The sequence below is a fragment of the Falco rusticolus genome, chromosome 5, assembly GCF_015220075.1.
Source record: "Falco rusticolus isolate bFalRus1 chromosome 5, bFalRus1.pri, whole genome shotgun sequence".
NCBI lineage: Eukaryota > Metazoa > Chordata > Aves > Falconiformes > Falconidae > Falco > Falco rusticolus.
In genome coordinates this window covers 81,816,346-81,835,725 of record NC_051191.1, presented here as the reverse complement: position 1 = coordinate 81,835,725, position 19,380 = coordinate 81,816,346, and the positions used below count along the sequence as shown (strand labels likewise).

The following is a 19,380-nucleotide window of genomic DNA, read 5'->3' as shown; positions in this document are numbered from 1 at the left end:
GAATGTCACCTGTAAGATTTGTCTCATCATTCTGCTCTGCTTGGTATCTGATCTTGTGCCCTTGATTTGACACTAATGCTGAGAGAATACGGTGATAGATTTTAAGAATCCTCCCTTTGACACCTTAGCCAACATTTTTTCAGAATAAAACCACAGTACGAAAGCATGAGAGCCAAAACCTGTGTTTGAAAAAGGAGGCTGGGAAAGACAGAGGTGAAACTAGTTTTAGAACTAGGACAGCTTTAGCTGGCAACTTTCAGGAGCTCTAGATTCAAAAACCTTGCCACACATCAGAAAAAGACAGCAAACATATGCAAATATAGTATGCATCAAACCAAGGAAGGCCTCTTAAAGACCTGTGTGTAGTAAAATGCATATAAATGAAGGTTTGCTTCCAAAGAAAATGGAAGAGCAAGATTTGTGATGAATTCTTGCCATCGCAGAAGCTAAGCACAGTGTGATTTCAAAGAAGTCCAAAAGGAAGGTGGGGAAAACACTGACCTGAGGAGCTCAGTTTTGAACAGCCTTGGGTTGTATTGCTTTAAAACAGCTCTTTGAAGTTCTGTATATCTTTATAAAAAAAATCAAGGTTACTTTGAGAGCCCTGGAACTGTGTTAGTGATTTCTCATGCACTGGAACTACTCCATAGGCAGTTGCACTATGGGACCAGTGGACTAGATATCTTGGATGTATTTTACAAGAAGCTGAGCCTCGTTTCCCCAGTCTGAAAAGATTAATCTAAAATATAGGATGTGTAGATGGAGAATGGTGCGAGTTTTAAAGATGGGCAGAATATATTGTAAACTCAGATCTCATCAAGCAAACACTGAACTTAAAGAAAAAGAAAGCCTGGTTCTTAAATAGTGGGTGTCCATTTTTAAAAAAAATCATTGTTTTTAATGAAAGTTATGTATTTCAATAAAGAAAAGGGGTTTTATTTGAGTAAGTCTACCTAAATTGTTTATTTTGCCTTTTAATGCACTGGAAAAGAACCTTCTAACATAATGAGACTACTCTAAGAGCTGTACTCTTACAGCCACCTTTTTAAAGGCACAAATATTATCAGTTCCCACTTGGAAAAAAAAAATTGTCTGACAAAAGACCCAAAGACATTACTTTGACTATACAAACTGTCATTAGAAGTCATTTACCTGCAGAATAAAACATTCTGTGCAAACGGGGAGTTTTCTGGCTGTGTTCCATCCTTGAGATGACTGACATTGAAGTATGACAGCGTGTGATTGATGAAGCCATGCATGGTTCCATTTTGACTGTATGCATATCGATACATAAGGCGTGGAATGAAATCAGATGTGACAGCAATTACAAAAGCCTGAGAAGTGAAAAAAAAACAACCAAAAACCAACCAAACAACATCATCATGAATCTATGTCTAACGTGTTTCAGATTAAGTTAATTCAGGTGACAATTTTCTTGTTCAAGTACATTTGATGAATTGAGAGTTAAATGGCCAGACCTGGTACAGAAAGTATACTTATGTAAATGCACAGTAACCTGCTCTGTCTCCCCAGGGGAAGGTTGTAGTTAGGAAAGAGCAGTATTTCTTTGAGCATAGAGTAGCAAAAGCAGTTAATGTACTGTATATTTCTCTAACTCTTTCCATCCCTGGAGCCATTAAGAAATTTATAACTAGTTTAAAAAAAAAAAAAAAAACCAAACACAAGAACACATAATAGCTAGCTGGTATAATTTGGAGTATAATTCGGTGTAGTTACATGGTGTTATCTGAGATAAACCAGTTGAATGTAAGGTAACCATCCTCCATTTTCCCCTCTGCATCTGGGTTTACACATCTGATATCAGTGGATCTAACACTAGTATAAAACTGGTATAATTGTGAAGTGAATCAGACAGAATTATCTAGATTGTATCAATAAGAATTCATTAGATTCATTTAAAACTTCATTTTGCTAAATAGTTCTGCATCACTATTATCCAGATGGAGACGCAGAACTGGGCATTCAGTGGTTTTCTTTTTTAAAATCGGGTATGCACATATATAAACTTCTGTCAAGAAAAAGTAGCTAACTGATATTTAGTTGAATCACCAGGAATCCCCAGGAAATAAAAATGTCTGACACACAAAATGATCCAGGACATAAATCTGCAAAGTGTATTCAAATAAAACCGAGAGGCTACAGAGTTTTGCTCTTCCAGCACAGGTCAGTGCTGGAAACCTGAAATCTGTGCCTGACAGCAAAATTATGGGTATGTGCAGGGCTACACAGATTTCCTACCTTAAATCCTGCAAACTGCTAAGCCATAAATGAGTAATGCTCCACCCAAGTGAAACAACACTGCTTCTTTGGAGGCATTGTAGTTCTCCCAGTTGTAATGATAGCTTACATACTGCCACAGCATGCTGTTGTGCTGGAAGCTATTGTACTAGGTACATTGCATAACACCTCTGCACAAGTTTCCCCTTCAGTAGTGACAATCAGTTCCCTTTCTAAAGTTCCTTGGTATCTTTGGTATTTTACAGTTGCCCTTGACCTTAAAAGCTTTTTCCAACCTAAATGATTCTACGAGCTTATGATCTGTGGTTCAAAAACCCACTAGATAGTTTTATCATTAAACTCCTAGGACACAAGCCTTTTTTATCTTAAAGCATACACAGGAAAATTTTACTTAAGGAATACATGGAGAACAATAAACATAATATGTCCGTATACCAGACACTCGTGTTCATGTAATTATTCTTGTTCTATGAAAGAATATAATTTTCCATTAAGATTTTGTAGCTTGGGGAGCATGTAGCCCAAATAATAATAATAAAAATATTTTTAAAAACCTACCTTTACAGAAATACTCACTCTGTGAGAGAAATTATATTTAGGGTTATAGCCATAACTGTATATATCAGAACAAACGCTTATGCTATCTAGTCAAAGGACTTTCTGCTCCTGGAATCCAGGACGATGTATTTACATACTTTTCATTCATGAACAGATATCCCAGCAGAATAACAGTAAAAGGCATGGATGTGAATAAGAAGTAGATCTTTAATAGTTATCTGGAGTGTTGCCTGCTTATGTTGCTTTTATTCGTTGTTCTTGTATGAATTAGTCTTCCAGTCCTACATGATATGAGGACAGAGAATTGTTTCTAGTGAAATTGTGCTTTACACTTCCACAAGAATGAACTGGATAATTTAGATTTTATTGTATTTTATAGCAATTGAGAAAGTTAGACTTGACTTTTAAATTATGTCGGAGGGACAATATAAGCTCCCAAGATCATTGTTAGAAACTGGTGTAACCAAATACTTACATTAATGATAACTGAAAGCTTTCCAATACCACTCAAAATGTTATACCAAATTCCTGTAAGTGAAAAACATAACTTATTAAAGGATTTACTATCATTTTACTTCTTTCTTATTGAATTTTTCACTGTAATGTTTTTTCATTGCTTACCTATATCTTTTGCTCTTACTGTGTCTGGCCTCCTCAGTTCAGTAACAAACTTTTTTGCATCAAGCCGGACTTCTATGATGTTGTTCAGGAGAGCAAAGAGCGGTGCCAGGGGGAAGGAGGCAACAAAGAGTGTGACGAAGCCAAACTGGATAACTAGAAGAGAAATATGTAATGTTTTTTAATATCTTCTGAAGGGAGCTGGTAAATGTAGCTGACAGCAAATTGTTAATGAGCTTCATGGGTTACAAAATCCATACAACTCCACAGTTAGGTCCCAGTAATAAATACCACAAAGAAAAACTAGGAGAGAAAGGTTTGTGACTATGCTTTATGAATGTTTCTAATAATACTTCTAGTCTCTAGCACAAGCACAAGCCAAAGTAAATAATAAATCTGATGAAGACAAAGGGTTCGGAGTTTATTCTTCCGCCTTTGTACGTAATTAACTTATTAAGACTATGCTGTTCTTCCCTGTCCTTTTGCCTGTAAGGAAAACGATACACAAGCAAGCAAGAGGAGAAAATCTACAAGGTGTCACTGTTTCTTCCCAACTTCCTCTGGAAAACTTGGTAGCAATCCGTCAAGAGCAGGAACAGAGTAAGTATCTTTGTGCATGCATGAGCCTGTGGTGTCATATAGCATTTTCATCCCTCCTTATGTCACTGATACCCTCCCAAATTAGAAATCTTCCTCTTTAAGTCCTAGCAAAGGAAAATGCTATTGTCACTTTTTTTTTTTTTTTTGTGTGGGGTTTGCAATTTGGGTAGTTTGGGAAAAAGAAAGCACTTGTCCACTGGTTCTAAAGAACAATTAATATTACAATGGAGCACAGACCACCTGGATTGTCCATGCTTGCTAGAACAGATACACAGTAAGCCTGGCTTCTTCCACAGGGGAAAAAAACAAGCAACCAACCACCCAAGCAACCACCTAAAGAAACCGCTCTCACTTTGAAGTGGGTGGGTGGTACGTTTTGTATCATCTTGTTCCCAGTACTAGACTACTAGTATCACAGAGTTCGGCTCAGGACCCATAGTATAATTATATAAACAAAAAAGCCCATATTGTTTTCTGAGTGAATTATGCCTTTTCTAGGGCATAGGCTGACCTGTCTTCATGCAAGTAAAGTATCTTCCAAGCAGCTAAGGAACCAATGTCACCCTGCAAAAGCATAATGCTGACACAACTGTGTTTTTCTGACAAGTAGTGCTCTAGAGATGCTTGGAATAGTGAAGCAGAAAACCAAGTCTCTCCAAGCAAGCTTCTTAGATTTTTCAGTAAGCATAGTATCCTTAATTCCCCCTTCTATCAGTGGTGCTTCAGGATGTACCTCATCTGGGTAAATCTCATTTGGGTACAATTAGAGTCTGAAAAGGCTTGACTTTTTGGGTTGGTTTTTTTTTTTTTGTTTTGTTTTGTTGGTGGTGGTGTTGTTTCTCCTCCAAGGTGCTGAGGAATTAACAAATTCCCTAAAAGGTTGCATCTTCCATGGAAAGCAGGAAGCATAAGTAGTGAATGTTAAAAAACAAGGCTGGATCATTTCTTTGTAAAAATGCTACATTACTTTAGAGTAATACTTCAGGGAAGTGGAACGCTAATGAGGAGTAGAAGAAGAGGAAAGCGTCTGAAAAGCATGCTGCCCAAATGCAAAGGCAGTAATCCAAATAAGATTAAACTGATAAATCTAACTATGATTTACATTTCAGAATTAAATAAACAGTACAGAAAAAGGGTTGGTGTGAATGAGGTCCTATTTTTCATGGCTTCTTTTTTTGGCAAAACCCTATATAAGTTCTCTCTCCACTATGGGAGGAATCTATTGTACTTTTTGTGAAAGCCTGGGGGTTATATGTGGCACAACTGTTTACTTTAAAATAATTTGTTTAGGCACTGTTGTCACAGCCTACAACTAACTGATAGAACAGGGTTCTCCACGATCTTCTCTTGCATGCATCTTTTTTTGTGTGCAGATTTGCAAGTTTCTGACTGACATTCCTGCTCTTTTCTTCTCAGTGACAATACATTTGCACAGTAAAGTGTTATCTCTCTATTATATATATATGGCTTTTTGATTTTCATTGTCGTTGTTTGCTTTGAGATACAGAGTATATCCTAACACACACTAAGATGGAGCTTTTTCAGAGCATACAAACATCTTATCCTTGAAATCAAACTTTCCTGAATATTTTATGTTCAGAGTCAGGAAAAGGAATTAACAAGGAAATAAAAACAGATGTTAGAGTAACGTCCCAAAAAACTGTGAAATGCTTAGAAAAAAACATAGCACCAAAATATGCCTTATTTGGCTTTAAGTGAATTTAGCAGGAATAGAGCTGGGAGGATTCTGTAAAAAGAGAGAGAGAGAGAGATTTGCAATGCTTTAAGTATGAACCACACACACATTTGCTTTGATGTTGTTTGCAGACCCTTTATTCTTTGCCTGGGAAAATGAAATTTAATTTTTTTTCAAGTTCATGAAAGAATGTTCAAGGTATGCAAAGGACTTCTGGACAATTATATAAATATGTCTTCACAGAAAACTCTCTGCCAGAAGTGTTTGTGTGGCCATCTTGAAATCTCTTCAGTCTTCTAGCCTCCCTTTTATAAAAGTGTGAATGACGCAAAAAGCAGGTAAAAAACCCCCTGAAAACAAAACCAAGCACGCTCCGATTTAGATGGTCTTGTGTAGTAAACTAGCAAACAATCATTCAAAACAAGCAGTCTGTGAACAGCCTCAGCAGCTTAAAGGTGTTTGTTTAATTTGGTCAGTATTTGTAGAAAAAAAATATGTCAACAAAGCTGCATGGATTAAAAAGAGAAGAATCCCTGCTCGGGTCCCAGAATCAATGTGGTCACAGCATCTTGGAGTTCTGTGGATGCCTGTCCAATCACAGTGGAAACATCTACAGTACTTTTTAGGGACTCACAAAGACTGTTCCAACAGGGACAGTTGATGCCGAGACATCCTATTTTTGGCTAGAGGACTTGATGGCAACCCTGGAATATCCTTTTTACCTTCACACTTCCGCCACAAGGTCTCCATACAAAATGACTTTAGTGGTCACGTACAAACCCCTATGACCCCACATAGAGCCCTGCCTGATGGGGCACGGCTATTCTTCTGGGCTTTCAGGCAAAAAGCTAGAGAGACCTGTGCCAGCAGTCAGACCTCCGGACATCCAGCATCTTTCATAGATTTCTTACTTGCCTAGTAGGCCAGCCTGGAGGCAACAGAGATGAACGTCACCCAGCCTCATGGCACAAGCTAGCAAACATATTCATTGAAGGCTGTGTATCAGGGGAAGTCAAGGACACGGTGAATAACATCTTCTCCTGGGGCATCAAAGCAGGAGACTAGCTGTGCTGTCAGTGACTTTATTTCTGATGAGAGAAAAAACCCAAACCACATGCTATGGGTGCTCAGGACAAGCCACCTTTACTGTCTGACTGAAGCAGGAAAGAGACAAAGGCCTCAGAGCCAGCCCAAAAGGTTCACACCACCTCATGCCACATCTGCAACATCTTATCCAGGCTTAGGCTGCCTGGGCCCTGAGACAAAAACTATAAAAGACAAACAGCATCGAGAGAAGGCTCAGAAGTCTGCTTTTCATGGAAGCTGTTTCCCTGTGCACAGGGCCTGAACAGAACCCAGCCCCAACAACACCACGGCACATGCTGTCCCTCTAGCTGTGGCCTCCAAATTATAATTAAGAGCACAGATCAAGGCTTTTAAAGTATGGATTTGGAAGAGTGCTGGCTAGTGTTCTTGTGTAAGGCATACAGAATCAGTCCCCAGCATAAAACCCTCCATGGTAAATAACACACAGGTTGTAGATTTACACACTGAGCAGTACGAGTAACCCGGGTACCTTTTACATCAAAACCTAACCTAGAAGAAAGTTTTTTTTTGTTTTGGGGGTTTTTTTTATTATTATTCTGGGTTTTTTTTCTTACTTCTGTATCAATAATATCTGTGATGGGTTCATGTGTAACTGGAAGTAAACAACGGAACAATCACTCCTTTACAAAGCCACTTTTCCAAGTCCTAAGAAGAAACCTTTCAATACACAGCCAAGCCTGGCTGAGAAACTAAGGAAAAGGTGTAATTTACCACCCTATGGTGATAAACATATGCAACAAGCCTACACACAACAGGCTGAGTTGGTATTTTCAAATCCATCCTCATTATAGAGATTATAGAAAAATGCAGGTTTCTCTTCAATTATTCTCCCTCCCCCCCCCCCTCCCCCACTGCTGCCTCACACATTGCCTTTTTGACGGCTTTTCCTGCTTTAGGGGAAATTCTTCCAAACCTCCAAGATTAATCCTTATGGTAGTCGGTAGCTACAGACATTGGATCTAATAATTTTCTTCTTAAAATTCAAAAGGGAGTTTTGCCATTGATTTTTAACGGAATTTGGATGATGAAACCCTTTATTATTGCTTTTCTTCGAGAAAAAAAAAAAAGATTTAATTAATTACCACATGAACCTTGGACTCTTAGCAGTGTTAGATTGGAGAAGGGAAGACAAAATTAAATAAGAATCTAAAAGTAATTGCTGATGTCAGCTTCTTCTCAAGAAAACAGCAGTGGTAGAAATTTCACATGTTGACATGCATAATTTATCTGGTTTTGGAGCAAATTTCATAAAGCTTGTTTCATTAGAAATATCAATTTCAATATCAATAACATCAATTTCTTACCAACTCCCATCACTGCAGGGTAGTTACACATGATGCAAACTTGCTACAAGCTGGAAAAGGAAACTGCTATATATGCTGCCTGCTTCAGGAATGCGTGTGGTCTGGTATATTGGGCTGCATCAAAAATCATTGCACATTTTTGGAAACAGGAAGGACTGATGACAAATTTGATACATGTTAACAGTGACAATTTATGTTTCAGAGTTCCATCAGCAAAATTTTCTGATCACTCAGGAACATTAAGAGTGTCTCTGCTGCAGAGTGTCTGCTAAAAAATACAACTATATATCTGTTAATAATATCAAAATAAACAGTTATCAGAAATTTCACTGGTGCAAATCAAAACTATGTGCAGACAAGCTATTGGCTGACAAGGCCTGTTCGAGAAAGAAGTTCAGCGTAGCCCACTGGCTGTAATCAGATTCAGAATTTCTCTCACTGACAAAATAAATCACAAAAGTTTTCCCAAAGGAAAACTTGGAGTGTATTTGTGATGGTGAAGTATTGGCCTCTCCCTCCCATACTGCCAGTATCTGTAAAACACACTGAAGTCAATGGATGTCTACCTGACTTGTAGACTAGGTTTTACCCTCTTATGTTTCCTTTTTATTTTTAGATTTATATGTGACTTCTACCTTCAAACTAAATCATAGAATCACAGAATCATAGAATGGTTTGGGTTGGAAGGGACCCTTAAAGGTCACCTAGTCCAACTCCCCTGCAACAAGCAGGGACATCTTCAACTAGGTCAAGTTGCTCAGAGCCCTGTCCAACCTGACCTTAAATGTTTCCAAGTATGACGTATCCACCGCCTCTCTGGGCAACCTGTTCCAGTGTTTCACCACCCTCATTGTAAAAAGTTTCTTTCTTATAGATATGTTTAAATCTTTGCTCTTGTAGTTTAAAACCATTACCCCTTGTCCTGTTGCAACAGTCTCTACCAAAAAGTCTGTCTCCATGTTTCTTATAAGCCCACTTTTAAGTACTGAAAGGCTGCAATAAGGTCTCCCCAGAGCCTTCTCTTCTCCAGGCTGAATGACCCCAGCTCTCCCAGCATGTCTTCATAGGAAAGGTATTCCATGCCTCTGATCATTTTTGTTGCCCTTCTCTGGGCCCACTCCAGTCCTGTGTTGAGGACTCCAGAGCTGGATGCAGTACTCCAGTCTCACCAGAGCAGAGGGGCAGAATCACCTCCCTTGACCTGCTGCCCATACTTCTTTGATGCAGCCCAGGATATGGTTGGCCTTCTGGGCTGCAAGCGCACACTGCCAGCTCACATTCAGTTTTCCTTCCACCAGTACCCCCAAGTCCTTCTCTGCAGGGCTGCTTCAATCCCTTTGTCTCTCAACTGGTACTGATATTATTGCCCTCACCCAGGTGAAGGACATTGCACTTGGCCTCATTGAAGCTCATGAGGTTCACATGGGGCCACTTCTCAAGCTTGTCCAGGTCCCTCTGGATGCCATCCTGTCCCTCAGGTGTGTCAGCTGCACCACTCAGCTTGGCATCATCTGCAAACTTGCTGAGGGTGCACTTGATCCCACTGTCTATGTCATTGTGAAGATACTAAACAGTACTGCTCCCAATATAGACCTCTGAGGGACACTGCTTGTCACCAGTCTCCATCTGGACATGGAGCCATTGACCACTACCCTCTGGATGTAACCATCCAACCAATTCCTACTCCATTGAGCAGTCCACCCACCAAATCCAAATGTCTTCACTTTAGAAAGAAGGATGTTGTGGGGGACTTTGTCAAAGGTCTTACAGAAGTCAATAGACAACATCCGTAGCTCTTCCCTTGTCTACTGATGTAGTCACTCCATCACTGAAGGCTGGTCAAGCAGGAATTGCCTTTGGTAATGTCATGCTGTCTGTCTTAAATCATTTCCCTGCCCTCCATGTGCTTTAACATAGCTTCTAGAAGGATCTATTCCATGGTATTCCCAGGCACAGAGGTGAGGCTGACAGGCTGGTCATTCCCTGTGTCCTGTTCTCCACCCTTTTTAAAAATGGGTGCAGTGTTTCCATTTTTGTAGTCACTGGGGACTTCACCTGACCACCATGAATTTTCAGATATCATGGGGAGTAGTTTGGCAGCTACATTAGCCAATTCTCTCAGGACTCTGGGAGGCATCTTGTCAGATCCCATAGACTTATGTGTTCCTCAGAGGGCCACAAACTGGATCTTCTTTTACAGTGGGAAGGGCTTAGCTCTCCCAGTTCCTGCCTTGTGGTTCATCCACTCAAGAGGTGTGGGAAGAGAGATTGCCAGTGAAGACTGAGGCAAAAAAGTTACTCAGTACCTCAGCCTTCTCCTCGTCTGTTGTTACCAGTTTATAATCATTGCTCATTGTGAGGGGTACACTCCCTTTGATCTTCTTTTTCTTGCTCTCCAAGGCTTCAGGCTTCCTAGTATAAGCAATCAGAACAAAAGGAAATCCCAGCAGCTTTGAAATGGCTATTCCAAAATTCAAGTGGGATAGTTATCACCAAAAACTCCTTTACCTGTGTCATATTGTACTGAAAAACACATCCTGAGATTGTTCCAAACACTATGCAAGAACTGACTGTGATTAGGGTACAGCTTAGCAAATAGCAAACCTGGAGTCAAGACTCTTAGTTTGGGGAAAGGTTCTCTGTGTAGTCTTAGAGATGTCCGTAAAATACCCATCCTTAAAAATAGGAGCATCCTGGCAGAACAAACCTGAATGTAGTGAATATTCACACACCAATACGTTGTCTGTCCATGCCTGTTTCTGCATGAAAACCCATCCATCATCTGGATTGGGGACCCCAAAGGCTACATTAAGCCCAGTCTACAGTTTCTTATTCAGCTGCTTCATTCCTGGTTGAGCAGATAGCCGCTGAGACCAATGGGAGCTTGCCTGAGTAAATCAGTGGAAAATTAAGAACCAAGCCGTGAATCATCAGTCAGATTTCTTTCTTCTCCTTAGTATCACCTCTTCTTAAATCCCAGTTATTCTGCCTCTTTAAGCAACTCGGGGCGGGGGGGGGGGGGGGGGGGAAGCTTCCTCTGCCTTGCTGCATTGTTTCCTTTCCCTCCCCCTCTCAAATCAAATTTAGAAAGACAGGTAAATAAGCTGTGTAACTGCCTCTTGCCTCGCCATTCCAGCTTGATGCCCTTCACAGCAGTCCCAGCTGACAGGTTCACTGCTGAGCTGCACAAAGTTCTTCCTGTCGGCGTGGGTGGTCTGAGTCACTCCGCAGTGAATCTGACAGCTGAGCACCGTGATATGGACCCGGGGCAACGAGCGGGCTGGGGAGGTGCAGCTTGGGTTTCATCTGCTGCGCATTCGTCTTGAATCCCACGGGCAGGGCATAGCTCGCTGTGGCACACCGCAAGGCTCAGTGAGCCAGTCTCTTCACTTGAGAAGCTAATTCTCCTGCTGTAAGCAAATGTTTAGATTAGTATTTCACCCATTCATTTGCGGGGCATCTATCTAATTATCCCTGAGTGACTGCAGGATGAGACACCCCACATTGTTTATGATCTAGGCACAAGGGACTAATCTAAAACACAGGCTTAGTGTCCCGTGATTTATAACATCAATAGCTTAGACCCTGATACTACAGGTTATTCCAATAAGACAGACCTTTGCATATAAGTGGTGTCCTTATCAGTCAAGTCAATCAAGGGTGATATCCTACACAGACATCTTGAATCAGGGTGATGGGATCATCTCAGATGCAATGGGAGTTTGCCACAGGTAACAGAGAGTGGAAAGATTTTCCTTCCAAACCTGGGCACTTTACATTAGGTCCAACTACAATTAGGGGAAAGCACCAATATGTAATGTTTGGAAACTGGGATATTCTAGTTCCTAACACACTCAAGGCTCCATCCTGCTTCTGTATCAGCCAGCCACACTTCTTGGTTGTCACAAAGCGTACTCAGCAGCCTCTGGCCCACTATAACTGGGAAGAAGTCTGGCTCCTCCTCACCTTGCCAGGGGCTTTTGCTGTAGTGGGCCATTCATTCTGCAACCAGTCGCTTGCTGTAGCTCTCAGAATGAATAAGATGACCTACCACAGTTGTGCAAGAACAAGAAATTAAATATTTATAAACAGTTGCATTTATTCTGTTTGTTTATTACCAATAACTTGAAGTCCTTGTCCTTAGAGAGAGCTAGCTAACCAGAAAGTTTTGGATGTTAAAGTGTACCATTTCTGAGTTATGCCTAAGCATAAAAACATATGAAAATGTTTACAAGGGAAAATGTCTATATTTTTTTCACCATTGTTTAACTTAAACATTGCAAATAAGTTTGCTAAAAGTTTCCACGAGGAAAAATCATCTTGGGTTGAAGTAATGAGTGGAAAAAAGCAGTCCTAAAGGAGAATTTTTCAGCAATGTATCATCATGTACAGAGAGGGATAGAGGAGGTAGTAGAGGCTGCAACACACAGCCAGATGCTAAGGTGAATTGAAACAACTGTGAGGCAGATGATGGCAGGTGAGGGCTTCTTTATGTCAACTTAATGGCATGACAGAAGGCAAGGTTCAGATCCATAAACACATCCATAAAAGAGATCCCCAAATCTGCCATTATATGAAATACCTCACATACACTTATGTATTTATATATTACATAAATCCATCGTTATATAAAATCCCATATACGGATTTATAAATATATTATACATTATATCTATAAATCAATATAGCTATTTCTATACAGAGAGATAAACCATACATGGTACTATTTTTTTTGTCATAAAATGCATTCTGTTTCAGATGTTTTGAGAATAGTGGCTTGTGAAAACAGGAGTTGTCACATACAATATTTAACAGATGCCTGGGTTTAGACAACATGCCCATTGACAAGCTGTGGTTCTCTCCTGAATACTTTTATGCCCTAAAGCTTAGGTTTGCCTAGATTATTTCTCTCCTTCCCCACCCACACCATTTCTCCTTTCTCCTTCCCTGCCTCTCCAGGGTCTACCCATGAGGCAGCTACAGGGCTGAGGGGTACCCTGCATTTGTGGTTTGTATCCAGTGTGAAGAGCCTGGTTTCGTACTTACTCCCTAGCATCCCTGTGTGCTGCTTCCTCTCAGGTTCATTTCCCTGAGGACAGCTGAAGTTGGACTGTGCCCCAGGGCCGCAGGACTGAGTTATTTGGTGAATAGTTGCACCTTTGTCTTCCTGGGTCCTGTTGAGTCATAGAGATCCTCCTTGGAGTTTATAACACACTTTAGAATGAGAAAGAGGTCATGTATACATATCTTTTTGGAATTCTCTATCAGATGCTTGATATATGTCCTTGACTAACTCATCTGTAGTGTGCTCCTTTCTCCCAGTGTTTGAACTGCTCCTTTTGGAGCAGTGGCTGAGTCTAAGTGGATGCATGGACATGTATGTGATCCTGGATTCCACCTGGCAGAAAACAGGAACTGCTGTCCCCCTGATGTGATAGTGTGGTTACCAAACATATAACTGGTGGCACATTGCCACTTCAAGAAAGAATTGCTCCCAGTCCCACCTGGGTTTCCACCAACATACTTATCTAATGTGGAAAAGCAATCCGTGGAGAAACCTTGAAAAAGTACTGATCTCTGCCACAGCTTAGCAGCAATTTAAGTTATTGTGAAAAACAGCAAGCATGTATGAAGACAGATTATATACACATGGTGGGCACCAGCTTTACAAAATTAGAATACTATTGACTTTAATAGAGTTGCTCCTACTTTACAGGGGTTTGAAAGATGACCAGATGTCTGGTAGTGCACCCCACTAGTGATGTCAGCCACTCCAGCAGGGTGGTGCATGCCAAGGAAGTACTCACATGCTATTTAAAAAACCTGGAGAATGTGTTGGTTAAAGACCTGTCCTGAAAGGTGGGACACTGAGAAATAATTCCCAGGTGCACCCTAGATTTCCTTAGAAAGTGTGGCCCATGCAATACCTGCAGACTGCAGCTTTCCATAAGAAAAATAGGAATAACAATTCTCCATTCCACTGTTTCTTTCAGCTGACTGACAAGCTCTTATAGGCTGAAGGTTCTCTCCTGTTGTATATGCATGTGGATTTTAATTTAAGCATAGCTGGGAATGCTGTGTACATGATTCAATGTCACGTAACATTCAGTCATGAACTAAAGTAATTTCAAAAGATATTCCTACAGTTCTCTTTTGTAAAGTTTTCTGTTACTTCTACAAGAAAATGCACATTTGTATTTTGGAAGTTACATATTTCTGCTACATTTGAAACATTAAGGAGCTATTTTAATTTTGGGAGGAGTTATACCGATGTTTGTGCTGCCGTTGAGAAGGACCTCAACAGGCTGGATAAACGGTCCAAGAGGAATCTCACAAAGTTCAGCAAAGGAAAATGCAAAGTCTTGCACCAGGTGAGGAATAACCCCAAGTACCAGTAGACACCAGGAACTGACCAGCTGGGAAGCAAATTGGCAAAAAATGGTCTGCACATATGGTGAACAGCATGTTAAACAAGAATGAGCAATATTCCATATCTACAAAGAAGGCAAAAGTCCTTCTGGGGTGCATTAGGAAAAGCATTGCCATCAGGTCAAGAGAAGGGATCCTTTCCCTCTACTCAGCACTACTGTGACCACAGCTGTAGTGCTATTTCCAGTTCTAGGCTCCCCAGTAGAAGACAGACATGGACATATTGCAGTGCATCCAGAGAAGACCACTAAGACAATTAAGGAATTGGAGGACCTGATGTACAAGGAGAAGCTAAAAGAGCTGGGATTGTTGTACCACAAGAAGAGAAGGCTCAGGAGGATCTTGCAAATATGTTGAGTGGATTAAAGAAGACAGAACTAGACTCTTCTCAGGGGTGTCCAGTGAAAGGACAAGAGGCAATGGACTCTAACTAAAATATAGGAAATGCTATTTAGGATATATTTTTTTTTTTTTACTGTAAGTGTGATCAAATACTGGTACAGGTTACAAAGAGAGAGGGTAAAGGCTCCATCTCTGGAAATATTCAAAACCCAACTGGACAAGTCCTTGAGCAGCCTGCTCTAGCTGACCCTGATTTGTTCAAAGGAGTTGGACTAGATTATCTCCAGAGGTCCATTCCAACTTTAACTATTCTGGTTTTCTGTGGCTGAATGGTTTCTATGCACTTTTCTCAGCTGGGAACAGTGGACTCTCACAGTACAAGTATTAACAGATACTAGGACTCATCATTATTGCTATGCTGATAATGTGGTAGACTCATAGGCCTGCTGTCTTGCATGTAATTTCTGCAAACTACAAGTGTTTTGGTTTTTTTCCCCATTAATCATGCCAATTTATGACATACAGTCATATGATATACAGTGATTGGTCCTATGTAAAGCTATGGTTATTGCAGAAAGGGAATTCAGAAAACTTACTCATTTCCATGTATTCTGGAGTCAGCCCAGTGAAAGGTTCCAAGATGTAGTCAAGATCCCATTGCTGATGGTCCTTTGATTGGTTGGTGTCCATTTCCTTTGGCTCAGTTCTTTCATCCTTCAGCTTCCTGAAGAACTTCTTTAGCTTCCTGAGGAATAAAAGTTTGGATTGAACCAAGTCGTCTTTTTTTTTTTTCTTTCTTTCTTTTTTTTCCCTAATGATTTGGCCTAGGTTTTGCACAGCCACACAAAATAGATATATCGTGTTACTTTGATGCCCATAGGCTTAGTTTACGCCATGCTCTGAAGTTCTGATGCTGGTTATTGCCAGGTGACAGGTGGCTGGGGGCAGCAGTTCCTGTGTTCTTCTGTCAAGAGGAAAGTTACAACAGCATAACACTGTTAAAGTGGAGTTGAAACCAATACTTTTTCATAATTGTTTCTCTCTGGATATGTGTTGAATGGACATCTTCCAGAAGTTCAAGCACCTTGGACCTAAATAATACCAGTAATAAGTAATAGTCTCAAAAACAACACACTGAGCACCTCTGCCTTAAGAAAGAAAGAAAGAAACGAAATATCAGGAAGTAGTGTGATACCTCCATACCACATATCTAGCACAGGTGCACTTTCCTCTCACCATGAAACTTGGGAACTTCCAATATAGTATACTTTTAAGGTCAAAATGACTGGACATATTGCCAAAAAAAAAGAGGGTGCAAAAGCGTACTGATTCCTAAACCTGATGGACTTGTGAACATTTTAGCAGCAAAACTACCTGTTGTTCACAGTAAAAGGAAATGAACGCCTCTGCTAATAAACCTGCAGCACCAGAAAAAGAAGCGTCTCCAAGATACTGATATGTCCAAAGCCATTTTGGACTCCGAAAATTATTATTGACTTAAAGCCAGTCCTGTGACCACCAGAAAACACCTGCAGTTCTTCAGGTTCCAGTGCTTTCTTATCACTAGCACATATACCTGACTTTATCTAAGTAGACAAAAAAAGATGCTGCTTGTGGAACCTTAAAGGGGAAGCACTCTTTCCTTTAACCAAAAGGATGCTACAATTAATGAAAATAATAAAATACATACCTATGAAATGTTAAGTGTAAGCATTGTCTTAATTTTATTAATAGTCTTTCATCACAGAGAAACACAATTCCCTTTTTCTATTTGGCATACAAACAGGGCTCCAAGTAATGGAGAGAATCAGATTCATAGAGTTTCAGCAAGGTAAGCAGAATTTGGTCTCAGAGAGGTGTATCATTCCTGTCATGCACAGACAGAAATCCTACCTTTGTCACTTTGGGTTCAGTAACAAATTATTGCTAGAAAAGTGTCACTTGGGATATATGCAGAAACAGCCTCTTCAGTTCCCCACAATGCACCCCCTACTGGAACTCACTGCGGAAGAACTGGAACTCACTGGAACTTCTCTACAAGTTTATTCCTAAGTCACTGGAAAATATAGAATTCTATAACTACTAACATCAAAATTGAAACATTTATTGAATGCTTATGTGAAAAATACATATTTCTCAACCAATTATTTTTTTTCTGAGAGTTTACCAATCATGTATAAGGCAAAGTATGCAGATCTGTGTGGACCCTAAAAAACTTCACCAGGAGTTAGATGCTTTATGTACTTGCACAACTACATAATCTTCTTTCAGAGATTTTTCATAAGAGTTTTAAAGGTTCTGAATTTTCCTTCAGATATGCCACAGTGTATGCTAGTGCACAAACACTGTTATGGTGAGACTTGGAAATTCCTGATTTCAATCAGGAAATATTTGTGCTACCTGAAAAGTATGTGTCTTGCAATATCAACTATTCTGGTGAGTTTTCATTGCCTCTGAAGCAGAAAAGCAAAAAACCATTTCTCATCATTTCTTAGGTAAACACAGATTAGTTATGTCTCCCAGCTCCCACAGATCAGAAGAGGTTGTATCAGAGGTTCTAATTTTGATCACGTTTTACAATAACATTGTCCATTTTGGCCAGACTATAAATTACTCACATGGGTGAACAATTATTTGTGTTAAGTATTTCTTTGGACCTCAGTACGAGTATTAATATCAATTACTGTCCCACTGAGATGGGACACAAATTTCATAACACTAACAAATACATAAAATTCAGAAGTAGTATAATCCCAGAGTGAAATGAATCCATCTCTAAGAGCGAAGTATTCCCCATGCCCTCCACAGATGACATTTTAAATGCATATGCATCAATATTTTCATGCTATTTTACACATGGAGAAATTCCCATGGAAAAATGCAATAGAATGAGATATTTCTTCAAAATCAAGGAAGTGAAATACAGTTGAATTAACCTAAAACATTAAGATTTATACTTATGGTATGTCTTTCTTTTGTAGATTAAATTTATCTTTCACAAGTATGCATGACATTATTTTATAGCTCTTCACATATGTGCTGTATGAGTGAAAATCCAGATTAATTCCAGTGATGTTTTGCCAGTAGTGTAAGCAGGGCTCTCACACAAACGCTTCCCCCACAGCTTGCGATAAATCCTTTGAACTAGAGGTGTGTGGCCTGGCGACGGGAGTGTATGGGGAAATGGTAGTGGTTTTTGTTTGTACCTCCAGTTAAGCAGAACCGCTTTCTCAGACCCTAACTCAAGTAGCAGGGCAAGGGTTGCTGGCAAACACACTGAAGGCTTTGCTGGGTGGGTTTATTGCCTTGTTCCTGAATGTGCCTGAATGTGCACTGAGCCACACAGGAACACTGTGTCACCACAGAGCACAAGGTTTTATATATATATATGTATCAGCCTGGAAATGACTACAGTGGCTACAGGATTTCTGCACCAACCAGTGTTTACAGGGCCCATTCAATTTTATCACCAGTACAGAGGAAATGGGGGTTGGCAGGCACTCTTAAAAAAGATCTAGATTGCATCAGGCCCTGTCAGTCCCAGGATCACAAAGCTGCAAAAATCAACGGATCAGCTGCAGCTTTTTTTCCAGGTGCAGCTAAGACATAGCTCATAAGTCTGCTGTTAACATCCTCAGTACTTTGGCAATATCCAGATATATGGAAGGTAACTGAATACTTCTGGTACCCAGAACATACAGTTTACACAGTTTTAATTAAAGGGTGGGGAGATTTAAAATGCTCCACATGAAAGAATTAGATGGATCCTTACAAAGACATTTACCTCCTACATCATGCAAACTCAGCCATTTGAAGACACTAAAATTTCCTTTTCCCGCCTCTGCTTTTATAGCAACCAAGGGAACTTGTCTGTGACAGAGGTGATGTAGTATTCAGAGGGTAGGAGACTGGGGGCAGGATTTAAAACAATCAAAGAATTCCCAGGACACTCTTCCAGCATATCCTAATTAATTTCCTAATGTAAGGGGCTCTCAGAGGACAGTGAACAATAAGTTCAAGACAGTGCAGATTTCTGTTCCAATAAAATCATATGAGCTATAAATGTCCCTCGTATTTCCACGGGCAGATGAGATTGAAGAGCATCTCACTGTCACTGTGCAGCAGCTGAGATAAAATTTGGGTGTGTTTAGATGTGAAGTCTGTACATGTGTGATCTAATCCTCTGGTTATAGCACCACCGAGTCAAGTTATGGAGTTTAATGCATACACATAACTCCCCTGAGGATCCAGTAACTAAAACAATAGTTGTTGTTTTTAATGTTTATTTGGGAATACACTAAATCCAGGGCTCAGTTACTCAGAATAATTTTTAATTTTTCATCTGGCTATCTATAAACCAGGCATGAGGAGTGGCATCTTCAACCTTTTTGACTTCAGCTTTGAAGAGTCTTCTTATTTTTATTTTTATGGAATTTTTTAAAGGATCAACTAACTGAATGCAAGCCA

General features: G+C 40.0%; 1 protein-coding gene across 2 annotated transcripts in view; it reads right to left on the bottom strand.

Moving 5' to 3' along the window:
- ANO2 (anoctamin 2) overlaps positions 1-19,380 on the bottom strand; it is a 192,231-nt gene that overhangs the window by 9,075 nt on the left and 163,776 nt on the right. For both annotated transcript variants that reach the window (XM_037390413.1, XM_037390414.1), the window contains 4 exons: positions 15,510-15,658; positions 3,439-3,591; positions 3,293-3,345; positions 1,153-1,334 (listed from right to left, as the gene is read on the bottom strand). In XM_037390413.1, coding sequence (XP_037246310.1) covers positions 1,153-1,334; positions 3,293-3,345; positions 3,439-3,591; positions 15,510-15,658 — 537 coding nt within the window. The remainder of the gene's footprint in view (positions 1-1,152; positions 1,335-3,292; positions 3,346-3,438; positions 3,592-15,509; positions 15,659-19,380) is intronic.